Genomic DNA, 14,405 nt, shown 5'->3' on the forward strand with positions numbered 1-14,405 from the left:
AGAAAGAGAGAGAGGGAGAGATAGGTAGAGAAAGAAAGGACAGTCATGCTCGTACTAGCAGACACCCACATGCAGTTGCTCACATAGGCTGAATACACATCGAAGCACCTGCTTTTGTGTGGATCAGTGTGGATCTGCTCGTGAGGGGCTCGGAGCACCACGATGCCGTCCTGTAGCTGGCTGTTGGCTCTGATTCTCGCAGCATTAACAGGTAAAAAAAAGTTCTTCATTATCCTCAGACATCTGTCTCAAAGAGTTAAGTCTCTGCTCCACGTGTGAGTATTTTTAATAAGGAGCTGTCACTATTCCAACTTAGTGATGCCAGAAGCTGTGAAGTGGTCCGATCATGTGTAACAGTTTGTCATTACATAAGCAGCAAACTGTAAAGGAATTCTTAGATTGAAAAGTGAATGTAAGAACTCACCATCTGTTGTCTTGGAGCTTGTTGGTTTACTCATCAGGGGTTTTTTTTTCACCTTTTGCATAATATCAGTCAACCAGCTTTGAACATGGAGATGATGCATCGTGACTGATTCCACCACTCTTAATGGAACAGTTGGAGTTAATGCATTAATGTTTCAGCCTTTTTGGGACATCCACTGTTCTTTACGTTGACTTTTTTGTTCGCCCAATTTTTTGAGCTGCATTGATTCTGATTTTGTTGAATGTTCTAACCATCACTACATCTGACAACATTCAACAACAGGAAATATAATTAAACCCAAAAAAAACCCCAAAACAGAACAGAACCCCCACTTCGGTTTGAAAACGTGCTTATGTAGCTCAGCTAAGCACAGCCAAGTGTCACTTCACCAAGGTCTCCTGTCACCGTCTGCATCTCATTTCAGGAAACACCAATGGGGCTGCTGCTGCTGAGGGAACTGAGAGGAACTGCTCTGTGTTCCCTCCAGTAAGATCAACCTGTTTTCTGTTTTGTTTTATTTAACCACAGTAAATCCCAGAATTTCATTCAAGGGGGTCATTCAATATTTCTAATCATGAAACAAGTTGCATGAGTTTTTTGTTTTTTTTCCAGTCGATGATTACTGCACATGTACGTAGGTTAATGATTACAGCGGGAGATACTGAATACAGATGAATCAGCAGTTCTTCCAGTTTTAATTAAACGTGAAGTCTTTTCACACTGTGTGTGTCTATCTCTCCTTTTGCGTGTGTGTGTGTGTGTGTGCGTGTGTGTGTGCGTGTGCGTGTGTGTGTTTGTGTGTGTCTTACAGTATCTCCCCATCACGGTGGTAAATACCTCTCTTCAGCTGCAGGAGTTGCGAGAGCAATTGCTTGCTGAGAATATCTCTGCCTACATTATCCCCGGCACTGACGCTCATCTGGTACCTGCTGCTCATCATGAAGGATGTATCTGTATCTGTATTCCATCCATGCTTGTGTTTGTGTCACATGCTAACCCCTGTTCCTCTGTCAGAGTGAGTACATAGCACCGCGTGATGCCAGGGTGGCCTTCATGACTGGCTTCACGGGTTCAGCAGGTACCGTTTCTGCCTCCTTCTTTCCTTCACCCCCCCACCCTCCGCATCAGCCCACCCCCATGACTCACCTGCCCGCTTCTGAATGTCGAGGTCGAGTAGCTGCTCTGCTTTCTCGCCACATCCTCACCGTGAAGACCTGCTCCTCCTTCATTTAGTTTCACCTGCTGCGCTCACTTACAGCAGCCTTTAATCCATCGACGCCGTGTATTCCTGAGCGACCCGACCATTAAATCATGATATCAACTTTCATGCTGCAATGATGAGCAGAATTAATGATCAGGCATGCTTCTGTACTGAGCTGCCAGAAGGATGAATCACCAGGTTGCTCTCTTCTTAACCTTCCCTTTTTGTCCAAACACACACACACACACACACACACACACACGCACATTTGTCAAGATTGGCCGGCCCATCACTTCTTGTACTGAGTGTGCTCTGACATTTATAGCTGCTTATAATTCACTGGCACCGCTGACCTGTCCGTAACACAGCTGCTCTTCTTCCTCTCTTCAGGCACTGCCGTAGTTACACAGACCAAGGCCACGCTGTGGACAGACAGCCGCTACTGGGTTCAAGCTGAGAGGCAAATGGACTGCAACTGGGAGCTGGAAAAAGATGGTACTGTTGATCTTAATGTCAGCATTGGACCTGGATAAAGCAGGACACGTGGATTAAAAGCACCATTCACATATCTGTAATAATACATGGTAGGGTTTGTGGTCAGGCAGGTCACATTTTATGGATTGTAATGTCTCATGTCATCACGAACAAAGGAGGAAAATGTGCTTCAGTCGAAAGATGACGGAAAAAGAAAAAAGGGATAAATGCAACTGTGGTCCCTGGGCTGATCTGATGAAGAGTTACCCTGAAGTCAGAGCTTTAAGAGACTAAAGAACTAATCATCAGTTCTATTTTTATAAGAAATTTTTAGATTTGTAGCATTCTATCGAATCTTGAGTTATCAATAACAGAAAAGGAAAGGGACTGCAAATGAGATTATTGTCCTGTAGCGATATTGTTGTTGAGCCACATTTTGTAATAACGGTGCATTTTGTAATAAACGTCCAAAATGTCATCAGTTATTACATAATGCCGCAAAATTTATTACAAAATGCATTGGGGCAGTTTATTACAAACTGAGGTAGTTTACTTCAAAATCCGGCTTTATTACAAAATGAAAGGAAAAAGTTATTACATTTTGGACTATTTATTACAAAATGCACCGTTATTACAAAATGCGGCTTAACAAGGCTTCTTATTGCACCTTTAAACCTTCTTTGTTTGTATATATTGATGTTATCGGTCTCATAATGACACTGATAGAGCAATTTTATTGTAGTATATTGTAGGGAAACTTCAATGTCGAATAATAAAATCTATAATTTGTGAAATGCACACTGTTTTTATTGATTTCATTTTACATTTGCGATAATGCGTCAGAATATTTTACAATCCTACAATCGGACCTGTGTGATGTTCTTCAGTCTCCATCAGCAGTGTGGCAGAATGGCTCATCGCTGAGGTTCCACCGAGCGGCTGGATCGGGTTTGATCCGTTCCTCTTCTCCATTAGTGAGTCCCTTATCCTTTGTCCCACCTGCTTGCTCCATTTAACATCAATAAAATGCTCACCCAAGTGTATGGAAAATTATTGATGGATACTCCAGACGCCACACAGACTATTTACTTGTGACTGATTCACTCCACTCTGTGTTATCATCTGCAATTTCCTCTGTTAGAAACGCAGGAGAGCTACAACATCAGTCTAGAGTCCAGCGGCCGCAGCCTCAAGTCCATCCCTGTTAACCTGGTCGATCAAGTGTGGAAGGAAAGACCGCACGTCCCATCCGACAACCTCACCCGCCTGCCTGACAGAGTCATACGTGGGTGGCCATTTTTGTTTCACACACACCTAGACACTAACACACACACACAAAGACACTGCAGCCTGCTTACCAGCTTTGTTGGTGCCATTTATCTATATTCTGATAAATACCTGCAAACAGACATTAGATATGAGTGACTTGACAAACACATATGCAGGTTACCCATGTATTTATGGCTGGATAATAGGTGAAGCACTGACTGAAAGAATGGAAAAACCTCTGAAACAGGAAGTCGTCTGGACACTCATGGGGCTTATTAGTTTTTTATGGTCAGGGAATGGATGAGCATCATAAACCTAATGGTCTCTGTGCAAGATTTTGTGTGCGTATGCATTTGACCAAGATATGAAGAAAAGCGTTCAGTGTTTTAATATTTGCTATAAAAAGGAAGTCTGGATTGAAATGCTTAAAGTGACAGTTGGCAGACGAGTGCCAAAGACAAAGACTGGCTAACTACAAAGTATATCATCACATTAGTATGAGGTTCTAAGGCTGCACCAATCAATATTTTATGAGTCATATTTCATATAACCATGTTTAATATGAAGGATGTCGCTCAACGTGACATCCTAACACAACTATTACCCAACTTTACAGTTTCTATCATCTCTATCGAGACATAGAGAGGTGCACTTCTCTTTTATACTCCCATCAATATTGTTTTTTGAATAAATACTTTGAATAAAAATAAATACCTATCTTTTAATCCACAAAATATAAGTTTCTCATCATTGAACAGCTGCTAAAAGCAGTTAGCAACCAGCTGTTGAAGACAGTGGAACAATAAATAGCATATGGCCAAATATCTTCCTTTAATTGCCATGGAGATCAAAACAGTGCAAATTATATACTGATTACCTGATTGTGTGGTCAAAAATAACACAAAATAGATGATAATGTTCCTGCTGGAATGAAGATGTTATGAGGTGACGTCAGGCTGTTGTGTTTTTACCTTTAATTAAATCCATTAAAGCAGGTTTGAAAGGACATGTGGTCTCGATCCATAATAAAATTCAACACCTAAAACCAATAAAGCTAATGAACATAATTATTGTATGGATAAAAATAAAGATCTATAAACATATATTGACAGAGAGGACCTGGCAGATGAAAGTCGAGCTCATACGGAATCAGATGAGGGACAATCCGTACCAACCAACAGCTCTTCTCCTATCAGCTCTGGATGAAACAGCCTGTAAGTAACAGTAAACCATCTTTTCCTTGAATCCACACAAAGGAAGTGCTGACCTTCAGGTCTTGACTCAGTAAAAGTCACATATGTCTGACACAAACAGAGGACATAAACAGCTGGTTACTGACAGGGTAAGTCTTATTGAGGAAATGCTACTTAGGAAATTAATGTGCAAGCAGCAGCTGCTGACAGGAGTGGCGTCTTTTGTATTTTTTTTTTAGGGTTGTTTAACCTACGGGGCAACGACATCCCATACAATCCCTTCTTCTACTCCTACACATTGCTCACAATGGATGAGATCTGGTAAATCCTGTGGAGATCGCAAGTTGATTCACCCTTCAGGTGACCATCATGAGTATGGTCGTTGTATGAATCGCTGTTTTTCATTGAACAGGGTCTTCCTCCACACAGACAGAGTGACAGAGGAACTGAGGGAGTACCTGAATGCCTCCTGTGTTGGACTCCTCTGTGTGCAGCTAAAAAGTTATGAAACTGTTGTAGATGAGCTGAAAAAGTACGTGAAGCAGCCCGAAACTAAAGTGTGGATTGGCACAGAGTACACAAACTACGCTCTTTATGAGATTGTCAAACAAGAGGTATGAAAATATTTTATTTCACTACATTGTTTGCAACAATTAAAAAGATGATGCAATAAGTCATCAAATGTGATCACATGTCAGTGATGAAATATCCTGTGTTCATGCAGTTAATCTGTTTGATTTACCATTTGTTGGCAGGTTCTGGTCTAAATGCTTTTAGTGGATGTTGTGACCGAACTCCAGGGTTTTAAAGATGAACTTAAACAATTGATCACATGACTTTTTGTAACGTGAAAGGGGTTTGTCAAGGTGAACGATCCACAAAGAATGATCAGTTTCACTAAACCCTACAGGATATTCCATCAACTTTAAAGACAAGCCGTCGCTTATTATTTCTGAACATTTTAATATTAAGTTTTATCTGAGTTTTTCTTAGACCTGAAGGTCATCGTTTCTGATTTTTAGCCCATCTGCAGTATCCACATAAAGCTCTGTTCAGCAAAATGTCATACCAAAAAAACAAAAACTGTTCTGATAAACATCTCATAGTCATGGTTGCCAACTAGCCGGTGAACAGAGGAGCATTTAACAGATTGAGAATCAGATTTTTCCCACAGGAGATAGTGGAGCTCAAAAGTGAGGTAACATGAGAGTGAGTTTAGACATAAAATCCCTCCAGATTAATGGGAGTCCCTATCAAATTTTCCATTTCCATTTGATGAGGTTATAAGGTGTCAATCTAATGTAGCTTTTTTGATTCCCCCAAATGGTCAGCAACTAAAGAGAAGCAATTTTCAGTTAATTTTGATAGGATGAGTCCATATATTGGCACCAGAATATTGTAGTTTTGAGGTAAATGGCATTTAGTGTTAGTTTTAAAATGTCCTATTATGTGACATACAGAAGCCAGTCTATGAATAGATAGTACTGCTATTTTTTGTATTAATTATTTCTCCCAAGGATGCTATATTTCCATCATGTCACCCAAAATCTAAGATTTATTTACACTTCCTTTAACTTTTACGTATTTGGGCCTAGGTCGTGTGTCAGACAAGATAATAGTCAGTCCTTTGTGTAGGATTGTATGGGCTGTGAGTGTTGCTGTAGTTATTTTTGCTGCTGTTTCCAATACACAGGACAAACTGATGACGAGCACCTATTCGCCCGTGTTGATGACTAAAGCAGTGAAAGATGAGACCGAGCAGCGGATCTTGAGGGATGCTCACGTACGAGACATGATCTCACAGACACACAATCACGCACAAGTCCAAACAGTCAGGTAGCGTGGATATTATGTTGTTGGGATTAAAGCTGTGACTGTGTCATTGTGGCTCTTGTAGGTGAGGGATGCGGTTGCAGTCATTCAGCTGCTGATGTGGTTGGAGAAGGCAGTACCACAGGGGAAGGAGACTGAGCTCACCGCTGCAGAATACGTCAATAAATGTCGCAGGTGATTGAGCCGAGGTGCAAAAGCTGAAATAAGGGTTTAAAAAAAGTCTGAAATGCTCATTGAACTAAGAAGCTGCTTTCTATAACTAATAAAAATTGCAGCAAACAGAAAGACAGCAGAGGCCCGAGCTTTGAGACCATCTCCGCAAGCGGACCCAACGCTGCACTTGCTCATTACAGGTAAAATTTATTTATTTATTCCACTTCTTATATACTTTTACTTATTCAGATAAATCAGATGTGTGTATAAAAATCAAGCCCTCTTATCTATGAGAGAAAAAGAATATGAGCTATTTTTAAGAGAAAAACTGGAATAGAAAATGTATCTCCATCAACAATATGAAAAGTCAAACCAGCAACATGTATTAGTCAGATACTGTACTTTGTGCTCAACCTTTACTGTTAAACACATAGCATGATACACACTGCTGCACAAAAGAAAAGAAAATTCCATTGATGCTATTCAAACTAGTTTAAGTAAGATTTGATGAATACTAAAGAGCTGTTATTTTAAATATTACATTTACATAGGAATGAAAGGTCTTGATGCTCCACATGCAGGGTCAAGAATATACAAATCACTGAGACTCTTCTGATGGCCTGCTTTAAATTTTGCTGGGAATCAGTAAATTGTCAGTGCTCACTTTCCACTTAATACTGAGGTTAAAAAAGTTCTATTAAGTATTTCAATACATAGAAACAGGAGTATAAACTGAATTTGGGATTCAGAAAACCGAAAATGATAGACATTTTCTGTCATCACGGCTGCTCTAGTTTCATGTTTTTGTGTGTTTCAGCCCGACAGAAGAATCCAATCGGAGGTTGACAGTTGACGAGATGTACCTCGTGGACTCCGGTGGCCAGTATCTGTGAGTAAACGCTCAGTCTCACATCAAACCACCACCACATGAACGAGTCATCCTGTCTCTCACTTCTCACAGAGATGGAACCACTGACATCACTCGGACTGTTCACTGGGGAACCCCCACAGCAATGCAAAGGGTAACATTTTATATCTTCAGTTTAAGAAAGTGTGAAGGGTTAATTGCATTTTCTCTTTTGAAACAATATAGACCAGAAGTTTTTGGATGTCAAAAACTTTTTCTTTCCATTTTCTTGTTGTTCAACGTGTGTCATTTCACAGGAGGCGTTCACTAGAGTGCTCAAGGGAAATATTGAGATATCTCGAACCATATTTCCCTCAGGAACAAGAGGTGAGAATGGAACTTGCGCTGGTTTAGAACATGTTTTAATGAATTTCCTCATGATCATCACTAGAGGCCACTCTTCCTGGCCTTGCTGATATTTCCTTCTATTCCTGAGACTATGAATTACAATAATGTGTCCTTCTTTCATCAACAGGTGCAAATATGGAGATGCTGGGTCGCCGGGCATTGTGGGAAGTCGGCCTAAACTATGGCCATGGCACAGGTCACGGTGTTGGGAACTATTTTGGAGTTCATGAGTGTATGCTCTCTTTTTACAACAAGCCGTGATCATTGCATTCAGTATATTGATGTCTTTATTCTGATGCATGAATTCATTTTATTATATCAGTCATTTTTGATGTCTGCAGGCGTTATGACTATAGTAACAAGAGTCAGTTTCACCACAGTGGGGCGCTATAATACTATGTAGGAGGGGAAAATGACCTCGATGCCAGTCATTTTTGAAAATTGGACTGCGTTTGCGTCTGTAATTCGAACACTTGGATGTGATTAAATAAAGAAATGCAGCCAAATCGTCAGTTAAAGGAGACTGAGGCCAGAGTTTTAAGTTATTTTAATGTTAAACAAACGGTATGAGTTCTGATCACTTGTATTATCCATGTGTCTAAAGCTACAACTACTCATTTTCATCACTATTTAATGTTCAGATTGCTTTCTAAAATGGAACTAGAGATAAAAAAATAAAATAAAATAAACTTCACCGGAGAAAACATTACAATGGGGAATAACAAATTAATCAACAAATTATGTAAACAAGTAAATGTAATTGCTGTAATGTAATGTAGGAAAATGTAGATCATAACAGGATCAAATATAATCACTTTATTATTATTTTTTTGGATTTTGCTTTTCCAAGTATTTTGTTGAACAAAAAGAAAATGCTGCTTCGAATTTTTATAGACCAAACTGAAATTACAAATACTAAAACATTAATTCAACATTGGATGGAACAAAAAGATAATGTCTGTAATTTAATTAATTCCTAATCAGATTAAAATAAAACACAGAAATTAACTCAAACGTGTGTGTTAGCCTGACTGTGCATGAATTAAATATTGTTTTAATTTTTGAAGGGCCAGTTGGCTTCCAGAGCAACAACATTCCCTTCAGGTCAGGCATGTTCACGTCTATAGGTGAGCTTTTCAAAATAAAGCCACATTTGTGACAAGAAGCAAGACGTTACTCTTATTTTAAGGAAATGACACAGCTGATGACTCCACTGTCATGATAATAACACCAAACTGTGCTTGATTTTCTTCAAGAACCTGGATACTACAAGGAAAATGACTTTGGAATCCGGATAGAAGATGTTGTTGTGATAGTACCTGCACAAACAAAGGTAGAAAATCAGGAAGTTATTGATCATTGACAATCCTACCAGTGATAGTGATATCATGCTTTTACTGCATGTCGTGAGAATTGTGGAAGTAATTTCTTTCTATGAATGTGCTTTTATTTCATCAGTATGGGAATAACTACCTGACTTTTGACACTGTGTCACTAGTTCCGTACGATAGAAAACTGATTGACGTCTCTCTTCTCAGCTCAGAACAGGTAAGAAGTTGTGTTAGACTAGGAAAGTATTTTGTTAATGTGTATATTCAGACATTGAGAAATATTTTCCTTTAAAGAGGAGAAACTAAAAAGTCCTTCAATTACATTATATAACAAGTTGTAATTCACATTTACTTTGACAAAGATATGATCACATTTTTATTTGTGAATCCCTCTGTTTAAGAGAGTTATGTCTTTATTAAAGTCTAATGGATTTCTCTTTAGTTGTAGTGATTCTACAACTCAGGGATCAATGATTATTTGAGAAAAGAAAACCTTCTCTCAGATGAACGTCTATGCGTTTTAACCCCACAAACCATCTCATAGACCCTCAAATGTAAAGTGGTTTTAAGCTACACCTCAGTAATTTAATTACTCAAATTACAACAATGTGATAAGTGAGTTCAAGTGAGTATTTTCACTTGTTCTAACACCAGAAAAGTACACTCAGAAATTAGTGTTACTAGATTTGATTCCTGTGGAACGCCATATTTGTCTTTTCAATTGGGAAGATTCCGTGTTCTATATTTATAGTTTTTTTTTGTGTGGGTCATTCATTGTATAGCCATAATTATGAATTATGTTTCACTGCTTCATTGTCAATATGAAAGTATTTCAAGATTGTTTATGATTTTCCAGCTTCTGTGGCTGAATAAATACTATGAGACCATCCGGAGGCTGATGACTCCTGAGTTGGACAAACAAAAACTACCTGAAGAGAAGGAATGGATGCTCAGAAACACAGAGCCTTTCATGGAGTCTCAGTCTTCAGCGTCTGTCTGTTCTTCGTCTCTGACCCTTATCGCTCTGGTCATTTTTCTCTTTCACAACATCGTCTGACATCTTGGTTTCTCCGGCGCTCACTTCATTCAGAGAAGACTGGGATGTCAATCCTATGCAGCCTCTAAAAAGCAGCTACACTAACTTGTGGGAAGCGCTCCAATTATTTAATTCAGATATTAATTTATCAGTTATTTAATAGCTGCTGTTTGGGGATTCAAAGTTTAAGAATGAGCTTTTGTGTGATCTATGATGTGTTAACCGCTTTAGTTAATAAATCTGGATGTTCATATGATCACCAACTGTCATTTCTTTTTTATAAAATCATTTATAAAGTTCAACTTTAGAATAAAGTTTGAGCTCATGTCATGATTTTAGAATTTATTTATTTTATTTATTTCATGAAATCTGTGCAATTTGAGGGTGTGACTGTTCTGGTATCACGCTTCACTCTAAACTTGTTTGCTGTTGTCAGATACGAGTGTAATCAGAAGAACACGAAGAAACATTTCAGACAGAAAGCAGAACAGCTCTCAGAAATATTCATCCATGTTCACTACGCATTTGTGGCAGACACCCTGAAAAATAGGTAGAAGTGGGTTGAGATCATAGTTCTTTGTGGATAAAGGTCTCTCATGTCTTGCCTTTGTGTGGCATCTAGTTTACTGTTAAATTTGAACATGAGTTCATTTTTGTTCAACACCCTACAGCACATATGTCAAAGTCAAGGCCCGCGGGCGAGATCTCGCCCTTGACGAATTATTTATGGGCCGCGGAATTATTTTTAATTACTATTACAACCGGTCCGCAGGCCACATCGGCCCGCTGGTATTTTTCACACACCATAACTACATTCCCCATAATACAACGCTAGCGGAAGTCATTTAGCGATTCAAGCGGACTTTGGTTTCATTGTTAATCAGTAGTCAGACTGGAGGTGTGATTTAGCTACTCCTAGCGATGTCTGAATGGCGCCCCATGGGGCTTCGAACCGTTTGCGGCAATTGTGCCGAAAACTGTTTCATTACTTGTCATTGGGAAAGTGGGCGCCCTCTTTGGCGGCGTGTCTGCACTGCAACCACACGACGGTCAACTAGCCCAGAAAACAGCGCTTTGACGTTTCCTGTATTGCATATATTTTCTGAATAATACCGAATGTAATCTATTTCAACGTGTTAATCCTTGCTTGTTATATTGTAGCCATATATTATAGGTACAGTAATTGTTTTATTATCAATGGTCCTTGCAGGGATCAATAAAGCAATAAGAGATATAGATGACACGTTCATACATGTATATTTAATGTAAATATATACATATGTTCCGCGGTGCACTGGCGCCGTGCCCGGAGTGTCCCTCGCCTCATGCCCTATGCCAGCTGGGATAGGCTCCAGCTCCCAGTGACCCGCTACAGCGGATACAGCGGCGGAACAGGAAGATGAATGAATGAATATACATACGTGTTCGTGTGTGTGAGTTACATAGAATGATTGGTGTCACTGGGAAAAAAAACAAGGTCTACGTTGTGAGACGTCATCACAGCAGCACCACCGGCTTCATTCTCGAGTCTGGATCGGTAACGCGTCATCACTGATGACGTGTTGTTACTGTACGTCAGGTGGAGGGAACAAAGCAAACACGTCACCTGTAAATTAAAAATGACATGTGTATGGTTTATCATCTTCTAGTGTGTGAGCAACAGGGCCTGAAAAGAAATTTATTAGAAATTAAAATCTACTTTGTTCGGCGGCACCAGTTCTCAATGTTCCGAGACTTGAGTTCTATTTCTGGTTGGATCCATTGTAAAGTAATACGACGCAAACTGTCAGCGATCGGAACGCTAATGTGATCAATTCAAGGGATATTGACACGATTGGCAGCGCACCGCGCTGTTTCATCCATTATAACACGTCTGGGACCGGCCGGTGTTTCGGATCACCCATTGACCACTAAACTGTGTCACCGGGTGAATGGAGCGCTTAGTGTTTCGGACATCGCTACTAGGAAGCGGAGCTGTCCGTCTGGCAGACCACCATCGTGGCCCGAGTCAGGCTGCAACAAACATGACCATCGATCACTGAATCAATCGGTGCATCAATCGATGAATCAATCGGTGAATCAATCGATGAATCAATCGGTGAATCAATCGGTGAATCAACCGGTGAATCAATCGGTGAATCAATCGGTGAATCAATCGGTGAATCAATCGGTGAATCAACCGGTGAATCAATCGGTGAATCAATCAGTGAATAATTTGGTGAATTGATTACTGAATGGATCAGTGAATCCATTGAAACTTATTTTCAGGAAGTTGTGGGCCGGCCCTCTAGTTCCTCCCACACACACGCGCCCACTTACTCCGCTCTGATTGGAGGTTTCTCAGGAGGCGGTCGGACGGCCGCCGGTCCTCCAACTCGGAGTCGTTGTCTTTCTGGAAGAACTGATTCAGAAACAGATTCGGGTCAGCTGATTGGACGCCAGTCTCTGAGGGAGATCGGACGTCCGGAACACACTTCCGGTGTCATGGGACCCCCCCTAGATGGGATCGGCTCGTCGCAAAGAAACAAGCTCAGAACTCCACTAATTGTCATTGTTTTTATTATTTGATTGACTTGTTCAGCCATTTATATAGAAATGATCAGTATTTCTTCTACGTTGAATACACTGATTGTAAGTCGTATATTTCAAAAGAAACCTCCGTAGCGCTGTCGCTACCCACTACAGAGTGTTGTGAATAATAAACACAATATCCAACCAGCCTTCCTTGAGCTCCATAATAGGATCATCTTTGATGAACAAGTGTTTGTCAAAAGCTGTAGGATGAAATCCCAGCAGTGAGCATTTTGTTTCAGGTTTGTTCACATGAAAATGTGAAATGCTCAAACACACACTTTCTGCTTGTGGAGTCCGTTAGACCAGCCTGTTCAGATGCTGAGCAGGTATACAGACATTATAGGTTCAAATCCCACTCCTCCCATCCTTTTTCAGGCTGTTTCCTGAATGACGAAGACAAATACGCGCAAAGAAAATTTCCGAGCGTGAATGGATCGGTAGCGTGGTGGGTTAATTCAATGGTCCCTGGCCGCGGACCGGTCACTGTCCGTGGGTCATTTGGTACCGGGCCGCACCGAAAGGAAAGGTACCTTACGTTATTTCCGATTTATTTACTTGAATCGAGTTTTTAATATAATTGTTTGTTACAATCATTTAGTTTACAGAGATGTTGATTATCAATTTTTTAAAAAAAAGGTAGTTTATTGTCTGTTGATGTCTGCATTTTATATAAAACCACTGCGGATGATTTATTATTAGACTACAGCTGTCGTGGCGTCATTAACGATTGTCGAGCAAATGAAGGCCGGTCCGTGAAAATATTGTCTTAGATGAAACCGGTCCGTGGCGCAAAAAAGGTTGGGGACCACTGGGTTAGTTGGTTCCAACAATGGAACAATGGATTGAGTTTTTGTGAAGAAGAACCTGAAATGTGATGAATTAAAAGAAAGACTAAATATTGACTAACAGAAATTTATTCATATTTTAAATATACAACAGAAGCAAAAAAAAAGTTCAAGTCGAATATGTATTAAAAAAAAAAATCGCCCAGTCCCGAAGCTTCTGGTGGTGGTGGTGGTGGTGGTGGAGGGGGGTTCCAGTGCTGGTGGGGGCTCGGGGGTGGGAGGACCTTCTGCAGCTGCAGCAACTTGTTCCGGTTGGAAAGCTGTAGTAATGGGAATTACGGCTCGCTTTAGAGAACTGACTCTTTCAGCTCGGCTCACTAAAAAGAGCCGGTACTTTCGGCTCCCAAACGGCTTTAGTGCTTTAATCAATATATTACCAATAATATAAAATTATGATGTCAAATTATGCACCGCCTCCCTCTGCTCAGCGCAGTGAGCGCTGTGCAGACACAGAGGCGTTAACACCACACATATTGACCAATCACGTGTGGCTTAAAGAGAAAAAAGCGGGCCCCCAATCAGGAGCCGGCTCCCGTCGTTCAATTCAAAGAGCCAGCCCTCATCTCCGTTATGTTCGCGACCGACTTCTAGACTGGGAGTCGGTCAGGACAACGGCTCTGAGACCGTTTCGTTCGCGAACGACAACGGTTCTGAGACAGTTTCGTTCGCGAACGACAACGGCTCTGAGATCGTTTCGTTCGCGAACGACAACGGCTCTGAGACAGTTTCGTTCGCGAACGACAACGGCTCTGAGACAGTTTCGTTCGCGAACGACAACGGTCCTGAGATCGTTTCGTTCGCGAACGACTACGGCTCT

At 40.6% G+C, this 14,405-nt stretch overlaps 1 protein-coding gene across 1 annotated transcript; it reads left to right on the top strand.

The window, feature by feature from the left end:
* The first annotated feature begins 72 nt into the window (after positions 1-72).
* Positions 73-10,336, top strand: xpnpep2 (X-prolyl aminopeptidase (aminopeptidase P) 2, membrane-bound). The gene is made up of 21 exons (XM_068325950.1): positions 73-211; positions 849-910; positions 1,236-1,346; positions 1,439-1,502; positions 2,016-2,120; positions 2,987-3,073; positions 3,241-3,384; positions 4,481-4,582; positions 4,801-4,882; positions 4,974-5,175; positions 6,255-6,344; positions 6,459-6,568; positions 6,670-6,747; positions 7,365-7,436; positions 7,509-7,569; positions 7,712-7,781; positions 7,930-8,034; positions 8,870-8,929; positions 9,059-9,135; positions 9,261-9,350; positions 9,990-10,336. Exons 1-21 carry the CDS (start codon positions 163-165, stop codon positions 10,188-10,190), a joined length of 2,022 nt encoding a protein of 673 aa, XP_068182051.1. The 5' UTR covers positions 73-162; the 3' UTR covers positions 10,191-10,336.
* Positions 10,337-14,405: the final 4,069 nt, after the last annotated feature.

Source organism: Antennarius striatus, chromosome 10 (genome assembly GCF_040054535.1).
Source record: "Antennarius striatus isolate MH-2024 chromosome 10, ASM4005453v1, whole genome shotgun sequence".
In the NCBI taxonomy this organism is placed as follows: Eukaryota; Metazoa; Chordata; class Actinopteri; order Lophiiformes; family Antennariidae; genus Antennarius; species Antennarius striatus.